The sequence below is a fragment of the Sciurus carolinensis genome, chromosome 17 (assembly GCF_902686445.1).
Source record: "Sciurus carolinensis chromosome 17, mSciCar1.2, whole genome shotgun sequence".
Taxonomy (NCBI): domain Eukaryota; kingdom Metazoa; phylum Chordata; class Mammalia; order Rodentia; family Sciuridae; genus Sciurus; species Sciurus carolinensis.
The window spans coordinates 51,778,994-51,793,892 of NC_062229.1; the positions used below are offsets into that span (position 1 = coordinate 51,778,994).

At 32.7% G+C, this 14,899-nt stretch overlaps 1 protein-coding gene and 1 non-coding gene across 2 annotated transcripts in view; one reads left to right on the top strand and one right to left on the bottom strand.

Moving 5' to 3' along the window:
- Dnah12 (dynein axonemal heavy chain 12) overlaps positions 1-14,899 on the top strand; it is a 273,790-nt gene that overhangs the window by 18,642 nt on the left and 240,249 nt on the right. The window contains exons 5-11 of the mRNA XM_047531915.1: positions 5,274-5,463; positions 6,604-6,676; positions 7,349-7,507; positions 7,704-7,899; positions 9,514-9,702; positions 10,605-10,761; positions 11,558-11,649. Coding sequence (XP_047387871.1) covers positions 5,274-5,463; positions 6,604-6,676; positions 7,349-7,507; positions 7,704-7,899; positions 9,514-9,702; positions 10,605-10,761; positions 11,558-11,649 — 1,056 coding nt within the window. The remainder of the gene's footprint in view (positions 1-5,273; positions 5,464-6,603; positions 6,677-7,348; positions 7,508-7,703; positions 7,900-9,513; positions 9,703-10,604; positions 10,762-11,557; positions 11,650-14,899) is intronic.
- LOC124969638 (U6 spliceosomal RNA) lies at positions 7,193-7,299 on the bottom strand. Its single transcript, XR_007106011.1, has one exon. It is a non-coding gene; the product is annotated as a U6 spliceosomal RNA (small nuclear RNA).

The following is a 14,899-nucleotide window of genomic DNA, read 5'->3' on the forward strand; positions in this document are numbered from 1 at the left end:
AAACAATTGAAAAAATATTCAGAGTGGCAATTTTAAAGGAAATGCATCTTCATTTTAAAATTAGGGCAACAATTGATTGTACTGATATTGATATGATGGCTGTTTATCCACTCAACAAATACTCATTGAAAATCTATTATATGCTAACTTCATACTAGGTGCTAGAGATTCTTTTAAAAATGACTGACTACTTGGATGATGACATGGGACTGTAATGTGATTAACAGAAAGATGACAGCATGTAAATATCCTTTAATAGCAAAGGATACAGAGACTTATTAGCTGGTTATATATAAAAGGAAATTATGCTACAGGTTCCCAGATAGGGCTGCAAGCTTATAAGTTGTGGAAAGTTTGCTTTTTTTTTTTTTTTTTTTTTTTTTTTGTAGTGCTGGGGGTTGAACCCAGGGCCTTGTGCTTACAAGGCAAGCACTCTACCAACTGAGCTAAATGCCAGCCCCTCACAGAAGGTTTCCTTTGAGGATAAGGACTAAGGATAGCACCTTACTGTGGGTTGAGGATACATGGAATTACCTTTCTTTTTTTAGTTAGTCAAGGTTTTGTTCTTTAAATGCCCTTCCCCTGCCTTCCCCTATCTCCCAACTTTTCTGGAGACTTTGGATGTGCCTCTTTACTAGGTAAAAAACTGATATATACACCATAACCCCAAAACATGAAGCTGGGTGAATTGTAAGGTGTGTTTATGTATATATATTTAGCATTCTTATTATTCCTCTACAGTTCGTGCTTTCTAGAATCTTATAGTAAAAAAATACTGGCATGAAAGCCGTCATTCACTCCTGAATCAGCTCCTTTGGCAGTCTGGCTTCTAGGAATTCTACTACTTCATCATTAATGTCACAAATGATCACAAATTGCTAAATCCAAAGGGTATTTTTTCAATACTTCTCTCATTAGACCTTCACTGGATTTAACAAAAAACTCTTTTTACTTTGAAATAGTTGGACACATAGTTGAAATAGTTGGATCAGTGAAACAGAAGGATGACCCAGAAATAAACCCACACAAGTACACCCAACTGATTTTTGACAAAATCATTCAATAGAGGAAGGAAAGCTTTTTCAACAAATGTAGTGGAGCAGTTGGACATCCATAAAAACAAAACAAAAACCTTAGCCTAAACCTCACACTTTATCAAAATTTAACCAAAGGTTTAAATGTAAAAGATAGACTATACAGTTCGGGACTGTAATTCAGTGGTGGAGTGCTTGCATAGCATGCACAAAACCCTGGTTTTATCCCCAGTGCCCTTGATCCCCAGCAAAACACACACACACGCACGCACACACACACGGCCAGGTGCGGTGGGGCATGACTGTAATCTCAGTGACTCGGGAGGCTGAAGCAGGAGGATCTTGAGTTCAAAGCCAGCCTTGGCAACTTAGAAAGGCCTTAATCAACTTAGCAAGACCCAGTCTTTAAAAATAAAAAGGGGCTGGGGCTGTGACTCAGCAGCTGAGCACCTCTGGGTTCAATTCTTGGTACCAATTTTTTAAAAAATCTTTAGAAACATTTAGCATCTAGGGATGTAGCTTAGTCATAGAGCAATTATCTAGCATGTCTGAGACCCTGGGTTCAATCCTCTGTACCAGGAAAAAGAAAACTTTGAGAAGAAAACATAGGAGACACATAAAATTATAAAACTTTTAGACAAAAAAATATCAGACTAGGCAGAGTTCTTGGGTATGACCTTAAAAGTGTGACCCATAAAAAACTCCAATAAATTAGATTCCATCAAAATTGAAAACTCTTGCTCAGTGAAAGGCCATTAAGAGGATGAAAAATAAGCTACTCACTGGGAGAAATATCACATATTCAACAAAGAATTAGTATCTGGAATATGTAAAGAACTCCTGAAATTCGACAGTATAAAAATGAGCCAACTAATTGAAAAATGGGTAAAAGATGTGAACAGACATTTCACCATAAAGGATGTATTGGTGGCAAATAAGCACATGAAAGATAATTCAATATCAGGCTTGGGGCTGTGTAGCTCAGTGGCAGAGTGCTTGCCTAGCGTGTGTGAGGCACTGGGTTTGATCCTCAGCACCAAATACAAATAAAATAAATAACAATACTGTGTCCATCTACAATTAAAAATATATTTTTAAAAAAGAAAGATAATTCAATATCATTAACCATTAGGATAATGCAATTTAAAACCACAATGAATTCTCTCTACATACCTATTAGAATAACTGAAATAAAAAATAACAGACAATTCCAATTGACTTTTTTTTCTTTTTTTGTACTGGGGATTGAATTCAGGGGCACTTTTTTATTTTTTTATTTTTTTTAGTTGTTGATGAACTTTTATTTTATTCATTTATTTACATGTGGTGCTGAGAAATGAACCTAGTGCCTCACACATGTCAGGCAAGCACTGTACCACTGAATCACAATCTGGGCCCACCCAGGGGTACTTTAGCACTGAGTTACATCTCAGTCCTTTTTATTTTTTGTTTTGAGACAGTCTTGCTAAGTGCTGAGGCTATCCTTGAACTTTTGATCCTCCTGTGTCAGCCTCCCTAGTTGCTAGGATTAAAAGCATGTGCCCAGTTTCAGCTGACCATTTCTTTATTTTCAAATATTCCCTTGTATTTGCTTTTCTGACTCTTGTTATTTCTCTGTCATCTTCATGTTCCTCTTCCTTGTCTGCCTGTAGCTGCTGTTCTCTTTCCTTGAATCTTCCTGGATGATTCTATTTCTGGTTTTAGCTACCTTTTATATGTTGCTGATTCCCAGATAATTTTATGTAAAAATACCTCAGATTCAGCATGTGGAAAAAAATGAACCTTCCTTCCTGAGACTGCTCTCTTTGCTATTATCACTGTCTAGTCACTCATGCTTAAAATGTCTGAGTATTAACTTCTTTCCCCTCTTCAATTACCCACTTGCCATGTAATTTGTCCCCACATGACTGTGACTATTTCTCAAATTAATCCTATTCATTTGTTATCCTTAGATCAGAACTTCATCTTTTGTTTTAAGGACAGCAACCATCACTGTCTTCCCACATCCTAGAGAATTAAAGCTTAATGTGGCATGCAAGACCTTTTGTAATGTGATCCTTGCCTATTTGCCAACCTCTTCTCATCACTCTCTGTATAATACTTTATACTCCACCATCATGGACTTGCTTGAGGAAGCAGGACATTTCTCACTTGCTGCTTTTGCCCAGCAGGTCTTCTTTCCATCCATGCTTTCTTCTGGTTGTCCCTAATCCAGCTCAGTCATCATCCCCAGGAAACCTTCCTCTATTCCTATAGATTTGGCTAGATGACTTTCATCTTTAAAATATTTTTGTTCTGAAATGTTGGTTCATATGTTTTACCAATTTTAATTGTGTTTGGACTTATTTTCCCTTTACCAATTGTGGTAAAATACACATAACTTAAAATGTAATATGTTAACCATTTTAAGCATATAGTTCAGTAGTGGTAAGCATTTTTACATTGTTGGGCAGCCAGTCTCCAGAACATTTTCATCTTGCAAAACCAAAACTCTGTGTTTATTAAATAACAACTTCCCATTTCCTCCTTTCCTCAGCTTTTGCTATTACCCTTCTTTTTTCTATGAACTCGATAGCTTTGGATATCTCATGTAAGTGGAATTCTACAGTATTTGTCTACATTTGGTTTTGGCAATTGCCGATACTAATAAGCATGTGCTCTACCATTGAGCTATACCCCTACCCTGTATTTGTGTTTTTATAATTATCTTAATTAACTTAATACACTGAGTTCAAGGTTCGCCTAAATTTTCAAGAACTTGTTGGACTTTATCTGAGGCGTGTATTGCAAATATTTTCTCCTGGAATATATCAGTCTTTTTTTGACTTTTCCATTATGACATTTTTGCCTTGCAAACATTTTAATATAGTCAAAATTTACCTAACCACAAAACTGGGGATGTGGATTCATTCATGTTTGCCTGGCATGTATGAGGTATTGGGCTCATATGACAAAATTTATCACTTTTTTCCTTGGGTGTATCTGAAATTTGAATCACAGTTAGGGAGTTTTTCCCTATGTTCAAGTTATAGACTTGATTCATGTTTTTTTTCCTTGTAGTCCTTGTGTAGTTTCAATGTAGAACTTAAATTTCTGATCTGTTTGAAGTTTATTCTTTGTATGGTAGAAGGTATGGACTAATTTATTTTTTTCCAAATGACTACTGATTTGTCCCAGAACTATTTATTCAAACCTTGATCTTTGCACCTGTGCTTTGAAATGCCATGATTATTCTATGCTACATTTTTTGATATAATGGTTTGTTTTTGGACTTTGTGTTCTTTTTCCACTGGCCTGTCTATTCATACACCTTTATCATACTGTTCTAATCACATAGACCTTATAGTATATTTTGATGTCTCCCAGGGCCAGTCCTCCATGGTAGATCTTATTTCTCAGGATTTTCTTGGCTGTTCTTATACGTTTATTTTCCCACAAGAACTTTATGATAAAGTTGTCTAGTTTCATTAAAATGTGTATAGATATTTTTATTGGAATTGTGTTAACTTTGGGACACAAAGTTGATAGTTTTCAGGATGTTAAATACCTTTATTTAGATCAAATGTTGTCTTTCATTTATTCATGTCTATTTTTTGTTGACTCCTAATTCTTATGGAAGAATTTGTGAAATTAGACTATACTACTCTTGTATCAGAATATAATATTCAAGAGAGCATCGGCAACTGTTATGTTTTTTTCCACACTTTTTATGTTTAATACTTTAATATTCAGAATAGTGTTTGAACATTTGTTGAATGAAGGAATAGTAAGTTAGTTAAAGGAGTTTTTTTGCCTTGAGAAAATGAAGAATATACTAAGAATATTAATATGACAAGAGCTCATCAAAAATAAAAAGATAAAACATTTATAGCACTTTTTTTGAAAAAAATGTTTTTTATTCTAAATAGAAAACATGTTATTGTTGACACTTTTTTTCAGTACTAGCGATTAAACTCAGGATCTTGCAATGCTAAGCAAGTGCTCTGCCACTGTGCTTCAGCTCCAGCCCTTTTCATTTTAATTTTTGAATAGTCTGGCTAAATTATCTGGGTTGTCCTTGAATTTGCAATCCTTCTGTCTTAGCCTCCCAAGCAGCTGAGATTATAGACATATGCCACCATGCATGAATGAGAATATTTTTATTCTGAAAAGAATATTGTTTTAGTAAGCGTGAACTCAGGAATCACACTGAAATGTCACAGCATGCAGAACATTTAATTTTTCTTATTATGTTCTCAGTTCAACTACATTTATATGAAGCAGTGTGTAAAAAGTAGTCCTGTAGTACCTATTCAGCAGGAATGGCTGAATAACATGTTAACGCTGATACCTGAGTCTTTAAAGGAAGGGAAAAAAAGAGAAAAACTCCTTGAAAGTCTCATAAATGAAGTGTCAAGTGACTTTGAAAAAAGCATGAAGAGATATATGGGTAAGTAACACAACAGAGGCCTTTGCCTCTGGTGTTGAATCAAAAGTAGAAGCAAAATGAATAGTGAATACTGTATATTTTTAACTATTATCAAGTTCAGATATGAGTTTTACTTAAAATTTTATTCTGAGCCCATAAAGGCAGTTTTTGTAATTTCTATGTTTGTTAGCTAATCCTTGTAGTATTTTGATTTTTTTACTTTGTCTTTTGGCTTTAGCTTTCCTGTTTACAGGGTTTTCAGAACATATTAATGTATTTGGGGGATTTATTAGGAACATAACCTTTATGATTATTATTGGAATATTTTTTCTTTTTTTAAAAATATTTTTGTTGTAGATGGACACCTTCATTTCATTTATTTATTTTATGTGGTGCTGAGGATGGAACCCAGTGCCTCACATATGATAGACAAGTGTTGTACCACTGCATTACAACCTCAGCCCTAGAATATTTTTTCATAATTAAAAAAATTGTATTCGTTTATCATCTACAACATGTTTTGAAATATGTATACATTGTATAATGGCTAAATTGAGCTGATTAACATTATGCATTGCCTCATGTACTTATTTTTTTGTGTATGTGGTAAAAATACTTAAAATTTACCTTGTTGCTGGGGATATAGCTCAGTTGGTAGAGTGCTTGCCTTGCAAGCACAAGGCCCTGGGTTCAATCCCCAACACCGCAAACAAACAAACAAACAAACAAAAAAAACCCTACTTTGTTAGCAGTTTTCAAGAGTACAGTACATTGTCTTTCACTGCAGTTACCATATTGTACAATAGATCTCTTGACTTATTCCTCCTATATAACTGGAATGTTGTATCATTGAACCATCATCTCCCCAGCCCGTTTTCCCTCCAGCCCTGGTAACCATCATGCAATAAATTTTCTTAAGTGGCCATACCAGGGAACTTTGAGTAGACAATGCAAAGAACTGAGAATTAAGAGCTTTCCCATAACTGAATACACTCCAAAGTATGGCTAAATAGTATTAAGGGCTTGATTTTGTTCTGAAGTTTTTTTTTTCCTCATTTTAATGCACAGTAAACTACCATCCCATATCATAAATGAGATATTTTGATATGAATAGTTCTTGCAAGGATTTTCAAGAAATATTAATACATACATATATTTTAGTACAGAGTGTTCTTGTGAAACCACCAGTTACATGGCTTGAAGATGAAGGAGGCCCTTTACCTGAATCCCCTGTGTGAGTAAATTATTTTAAAAGCAGTGTTGCATCTAATTTTTTACAGTTTGAAAATTAACTGATCTTACAGTTGTGAAGCTCAAAGGTATTTTGAAACACATCTCAAAACCCCCAAAGGTATCCTCTATGCTTTGCTTATCTAGTTCTTCTTACATAATTAGGAGTACATTTTTGAATGTTTTGTTCATCTTGTCTTCAAGTAAATTCTGGTGTATGCCAGACAGCTTTTTCAATCTTTCATTCCTAATCCTAAAGACTCTATTCTTTCATCTTTATCTTTGATAACTGAGTCAAAGAACAGTGGAAATTAGGACACTCAAGCCTGACCTGTAAGTCTACCTTATTCACAAATTATCTCTCTTGTCACCAGATAATGCACTTTTGAGATTGTGGTGTGTTTTTATTAAATGTGTATCTTCTAAGGTTTCCATTGCTGACCGCAATTCCCTCTTCTCAATCCCCTTTTCTCCATGCTATAAACATTTCCTAACATTTAGGGTGTATTTTAAAATATATATATATATGGAACACTTCACAAATTTGCATGTCATCCTTGATCAGGAGCCATGCTAATGTTGTCTGTGTTGTTCCAATTTTAGTATCTGTGCTACTGAAGCAAACACTAGAATGTATTGTTTTAATCATATTTGATATGGTGTTTTGCTTTTCCAGAGGACTAGATTATTCCAATCCTTGGCATTGCAACTATGTGCAGGCAAGAAATCAAATAGCATCTAATTTGCACATTATTCATCCAACTATGAAAATATTACTGGACCTTGGTTATACAACATTTGCTAATACAGTTTTGCTGGATGTAACAGGAATTAGGTAAAATCCTGTATTTATTAATTAACATTGTGAATGTCTCCTTGCTTGACATTTTTGACTGTATAATTTTTAAACTCACTCAAAAATCTTTGAAATACTTCTTTAGATTTTAGAACTAAAAACAGTTGTCTTATTTCAATAATTGCGTATGAAAACCAGTCTTTTGCTTCAAAGACTTTTTTTTCCTCAAAAATAGAGCTAAAGGTCCAATTGATTGTGAATCACTAAAAACTGACCTATCCATTCAAGCTAAAAAGGCAGAAGAGAAGATAATGAATACATGGTATCCACAAGTTATAAGTCTCTTTACTAAGAAGGAGTCACTAGAAGGCATTAAGTCTGATAAGTTGGATGCATTTTATAGCTGTGTTTCCACACTTATGTCAAATCAGGTAAATACACTTTATGTATCTTAAATGATAACATTGTTAAAATTAGTTCAGTATTTTAGATAACATTCTAAAATTAATTAAAACATAGTGCTAAGTAATTATTTTAAAATAAATTAAGAAAATATTTTATTATAATTTCGTTTAAATTTATCAAAAAATAATTTCTGAAGCAATATAAAATGAGAGTGTACTAGGGATACAGTTCAGTGGTAGAATGCTTGCTAGTAAGTGTGAGACTCTGGGTTCCATCCCCAGAATTGCAAAAAATAAATAACTTTAAATAAAAATGAGAGGAAAGTCTAGAAGTATGTGTCAATATTATGAGTGATTTTAGCTTTATGGCTAAAAGCTAATTATGTCTAGTTTTATTGGAGTATGTTTACCAAAGGAGTTTCCTAGTAAATAAATATTTGAAGTTATAAAATTCCAAGTTGTTTGAGATTTTATTTTATTTTTTTATTTTTTATTTTTTATTTTTTAACTCAGGTGCACTCCACCACTGAGCCACATCCCCAGTCCTATTTTGTATTTTATTTAGAGACTGGGTCTCACTGAGTTGTTTAGTGCCTTGCTTTTGCTGAGGCTGGCTTTGAACTCGAAATTCTTCTGCCTCAGCTTCCTGAGCTGCTATTATGATTACAGGCATGTGCCCCTGTACCCAACTGTTTATCATCTTTGAATGACAGAGAATATTAACTTCATGCAATTATATTTATAGACTCCTCAAGTTTTCACTATTGTGGACTAGCAATTCTAGAAAAACGGTTTTGACTAAGAACATTCCCTTTTGGTAAACATCGCCAAAGATTCCATGAATTTTGTCTTATATCTTTAAATGGATAATATACATGTTTAATATCTGTATATTATATATGGTTTCCTTTCCACCTTTACTCTCTTAAAAGGACTGATTATTTGGTAAGGAGTAAAGAAATGAGCATTTTGAAGATCATTTATTTTTGTTTGTTTGTTGGTCTACATTTCCAATAATTGGTTCAATATAAGATTGCACTTTTCATACTTAGAAATATATTGTGTATATATCTAAGTTCCAGTGGCTTTACCTTCATTTAATGGTGTGCTAGAAATCTAACTCTTCAGAGTAAATAATCACCTGAGTTCTGGTGTTTGATGATTTCTGTGGTGTAAATATTCTCACCATAATTTCTAGTTGCTTAGTGTTTAGCAAGTGGTTCTCACAATTCTTGAATATTTAATAATTGACTTTTGTGACAACAGGATTGACAACAGGAGCTCTAGCACATCACTTCTAATTGCATACCACCCACTCACCTTCAAGGGTCAGGCCTACCTTATGCAGTCTTCATCATGTTGTTTGGTCTTCTAAAATGTATTGTGTGCCAGGGACAGACTTACTAAAAGATTTGGAAAATTCTGTGTTGCCATTTTCAGATTCTGTTTAAAAAGTGTGGTTTGCATATATTGTTCTATTTATTCTGTATTAGACTGTATTTATTAAAAATATATTTTCTGAATGATAATTCTAAGACTAAATGAATCAATAGAGTGATTTAATTATGTAAAAGAATTTAATAATTTTAAAAGTTGATTTTTGTACTTTCTAAATTAATAGTAATCTATGATGTCATGCAGCTAAAGGATCTCTTAATAAGAACTGTAGAGGCATTTGTAAAACTCTTTGACTCAGAAGATCAACAAAGGTTGCCAATATTTAAGATGGAATTGACATTTGATGATGATAAAATGGAATTTTATCCTACCTTTCAAGATTTGCAAGATGTTGTTTTGAGTGTGGTAGAACGAATAGCTGAAACTCTGCAGGTATTACATCATCCTTACCTATCAGGTTTCTTTATATAACTCTGTTTAGGAATTTTAAATTATTTGAGTTGAATCTCTATCAAGTGTTTATACACATAAAATGCTTTAACTGCTTTATTTTCTTCCCATAAGTTATTTTATTTATTTATATTTTAATATTTTTAGTAGTAGATGGACACAGTGCCTTTATTTTCTTTATTTTTATGTGGTTCTGAGGATCAAACTCAATGCCTTATATGTGCTAGGCAAGTGCTCTACCACTGAGCTACAACCCCATTCCCTCACAAGTTATTTTCAGTTAGAAAGCGCTTTCTCTTTGAAAATGTCTCCTGGTTGAAAATGACATATCCTTGTTTGAGTTTTTTCTTATAGTGATGAACTGAATTTTTGTGCATGGCACATTTACCCTACTAAATTGTGAGGTGTTTTTTTGTTTTTGTTTTGGCACTGGAAATTTTACCCAGGGACATTTTACCAAACCCTTTTTATTTTGAGACAGGACCTTGCTAAATTGCTGAGGCTGACTTCAAACTTGGGATCCTCCTGCTTCAGCCTCCTAAATCCCTGGGATTACAGGTGTGTGCTGCCACACCTGACCGAATTATGCACTTCTTAAGAACAAGATCTAATTCATATGTGTTCTTTCTAGAACTTGCTGTATAATCACTTTGACATTATAATTAATAAATATTTGTGTAATGATAGAAAACTAACCCAACTTAAATTTTTATGTTGAACTAAATGCTATTGTCACTTTTAAATTATTACTTTGCACTGAGTTCTTTTTTCTTGGACATGGAAATCTAAAAAGAATTTTTAAAAAATATACAATAAAATATCCATATAGATTAATTGCACAGTTAGATGTTTATTACATACATTTTTATTTGTGTTTTTATTAGAATATCCAAACAGTACCCTCTTGGCTATCAGGAACTTCAACACCTGTAAATCTTGACACAGAACTTCCTGAACATGTGTCACAGTGGGCTCTTAATACACTGAAGGTGGCAATACATCAGAACTTACAAGGTGCAAGGAAACATTACGAGACATATGGTATATTTGAAATACTTAATATTTATTTTTATTTTTATTTTATTTACTATTTGTATGCAGTGCTGAGAATTGAACCCAGTTCCTCACGCATGCAAGGCAAGTGCTCTACCACTGAGCTACAACCCCAACCGAAATATTTAATATTATGTCTTTTTTAACACTTTATTTTAATTAGAATTTGATTGGGTATTTGGTTATCTAGTGTTGTTATGAAAGAGCAGGAAGAGTCAGAACTGAGCATAGTTATTGCTTTTGACAGAGTCAATGATCAAACCTCCCAAATTTGAATTTTATTGCCAGTCTAAATGATGAATGTTAGCAGGAGAAGGGTGATAAAATCAAAGGGTAGAAAGGGTAGACATTTAAATAAGGAAGTTAAATGAAGGATAAAAACCAAGGTAATTACTGAAAATAGTTTTGAAAAGCCTTGGGGAAAATTTTATTGGTGTGTAGTTTTCTCCCCAAGTGTGTTTGAGATCAGGATGGATAATTGTTATTCGGCAGTCTGTTAACCAAAATCTCTTACTAATCATTTGCATCTCTAAGTTATTTTAAAAGTCTCAAATATTCTGTTACCCTTATTCAAAAATATACTTAACTTCATTTGCTTATTAAGTCTTTTATTTTATTCTATCCATTCTTTTAAATTCAGTAATCCATGTATATTCACTAGTTGATTATTAATAATATTTGAGTAGTCTGCCCTATTTTATGGTCATATAAAGAAGTACAAAGAAGCACATTAACTTTAAAAAAAGAGTATTATCAAGATTTTAATTACCTTATTAATTTGCAGTTGAAAAATATAATTGGCTCCTTGATGGTACTGCAGTTAAGATGATACAGGATTTTCAGGCAGAAGATCATACTTTTGATGAATACACAGAGGTAAGTAGTAATTCCATTTTTCATTAATGCTCTGAATTTCTCTCTAAATTATTCTGTTTTAATTAAGTTAAATAGAATTTTTATTCAAAACACCATTTTGGTAAACCATTGGTTTACTTAGTGATTTTTTTTTTAGTCATACATTTACTCATCCATTGCTTTAACAAAAAATTCCCTATCACATTCAGATACCTACTAAGATTTTGGTGATTCAGAAATAAATAATACATAAATACTATCTTCAGGGGCTTAAATTTGACTTGAAATCTCTATATAGAAAGAAGTAGTATGACATGAGATACATTCTGGAAAGAAGAGATAGTCAAAATGTGTTGGAAATACAGAAGACAGAATGATTGCTTTTGCTTTGGGAATTGAAGGATTCATGAAAGAAATGAAAAGTGAGCTAGGCATTGAAGTAGACATTTATAGATGCAGAAGGAAGAGAATAAAGCATGAACAAAGACTTAAAGTGTTCAAAGGTTTTTAAAGAACACAAATAAATAAAAATAGCTGAAGAATGGGCAACAGGAATACTGTATGTGGCAGATTTAGAGTATGAGGAGGTTGGAAATGTAGATTGGAGTCACATGGGAAATTCTTGATCAAGACTTCAGACTTGGTCTGGGGTTGTGGCTCAGTGATAGAGTGCTTATCTAGCATGTGTGATGCACAGGATTCGATTCTCAGCACCACATATATATAAATAAACAAATAAAGGCCCATGGACAACTGAAAAAAAAAAACAGCATCTTTCAAAAAAAAAAAAAAGAATTTGGACTTTGTTCTGAAGGTTTTTAGCCATGGAAGTAATACACTTGGATTTGAGCTTTAGATAATTCTAGCAGCAATGTGGGGGAAAAAACTGCACAGAAAAGATTCTTACCTCCTCAATGGACCTTATTCTGTTGGTTAAAACTGAGCTTATTTTTCTTTATTTCTTCATCATCTCTCTACTGACTGTTTAGGTTGTATTTTTGCTTTTTTTTTTTTTCTTCTTTTGTGGTATTAGGGATTGAACCTGGAACCTTCCATATGCTGGGCAAGCACTCAACCACTGAGCTACTACACCCCAGGCCTCTATTTTTAATGTACAATTTATAAATTTTAATTATTCTAATATTTTGTTAAGAAATCTTAAACATATAAAGAAGTTGATGGAATTTTATAGGGAATATCTCCTAGATTTTTAGCATTTTACTGTATTCACCTAATTACACATTTATTGATCAATTTACCCTTTTCTAGCCTTCATTAATTTCAAGAATGAATAATTTTTAAAAAATCAACTTTATTGAGGTTAAGTTTACTTACAATAAAATGTATTTGTTTTGATTGTACAGTTACATGAATATTGAGAAATTTACACACCCATGTAACCATTACCAGAGCCAAGATATATAACATTTTCACTACCTCAGAAAGTTTCCTCCTACTATATCCTGGTCATTTTTTCTATCCAGACCTCAGGCAACAGCTATTAGTTTATATCTTTCTTTTCTAAAGTTTCATATAAATAGAATGATACATATATTCTCTTTTGTATCTGGTTGCTTTTATTGGAATATTTTTTTGAAATTTGTTATCTGAATCCTTGTTTGTTTGTTTTGACTGAGTAGTATTTCACTGTATGGATATATAATTTGTTTAGCCATTTACCTTTTGATGGACATCTGGGTTATTCCCAGATTTTGGTTATTATGAATAAAGTTACTATCTTATTTTGTGTATAAGTCTTTGTGTGAACTTTATGCTTTTAGTTCTCTTCTGGGAGTTGGATTGCTGGGTGGTATGGGTAGTGTATCTTTAACTTTTAAAGAAACTGCTAAGTATTTTTTCAAAGCAATTACACCATTTACAGTCTTACCAGCACAGAGTTCCAATTCTTTTACATCCTTTCCAACCTTTAACTTTAGTCATTTTATTATGTGCACGTTGGGATCTCATTGTGATTGTAATCTAACATTTTCCTGGTGACTAAGGCTGTTGAGTATCTTTAATAAGTTACTTTTCACCTGTGTACCTTTTAAAAAATAATGTATTCTAAGTTTCCACATTTTAAATTGGGTTTTTAAATTTTATTGTTGAACTTATAGTGGATCTATATTATTGGGTGGTATTATAATAATTATTATTGTTGAGTTTTAAAGGTTGTTTTATCTATGCTGGGTCAAAGTTTTTCAATCTGAAATGTATTTTGCAAGTATTTTCTTCTAGCTTATGACTTGACTCTTCATTTTTGCAATTCTGTCTTTTAAGGATCAAATATTTTAAATTAAAATGAATTTCATCTTATCAAGTTTTTTCTTTAAGAATCATGCTTTTTGTGTCCTAAGAAATCTTTTCCTAACCCGTGATCATAAAGATTTGCTTCTGTGTTTTCTTGTAGGGATTTTATAGTTATAGTTTTTACATTTAGGTCTATGATCAATCATAAATTAACTTTTTCATGTGGAATAGGATATGGTCCATGGTTTGATTTTGTTGTTGTTGTTGTTGTTTCTACATGGATATCCAGCTATTCCAGCATTGTTTATTGAAAATATTATCTTCTCCCCATTAAACTATCTTGGCATCTTTGCTGAAAATCAACTGACTATATTTGTGAGTCTTTTACTTAGTCTATTCTTTTCCATTGATTTATATATCTGCTTTTTACAATTATTCCATTTTATTATTATTATTATTATTTGTTGTTTTAAATCCCTTAATGTACCTAATTTATAAATTAAACTTTATTGTAAATATGGGGAAAAATGTCTGTGGAACTCAGTGTTACCTGCAGTTTCAGGCATCCAAGGAATATCTTGGAATGTATGCCTCACAGATAAGGAGGAACAACTGTCATTGTAGTTGCTTTGGCCACTAGCTACAAGAAAACAGTCCCAATTTCTTCTGTGAAAACATGCAACTTCTCATCCTCCCCTGCATTTTGAGCTTTTGTTGTTCTTGTTGTTTTTAGTTATACCTGACAGTAGAGTATGTTTTGACCATCATGTGTACATGGAGTATAACTTCCCATTCTTGTGGTTGTACATAATGTAGAGTTACACTGGTCATGTATTCATATGTGAACACAGGAAAGTTATGTCCAATTCATTCTACTATACATCTGTTTTAATTATAGTACCACTGTCTTGATTTCTGAAGTTTAATGGTAAGTTTTAAAATTACATAGTGTAAATTCTCCAACTTTGTTCTTTTTCAAAATTATTTGACTATTCTAGGTTATTTGCATTTTCATAAAAAT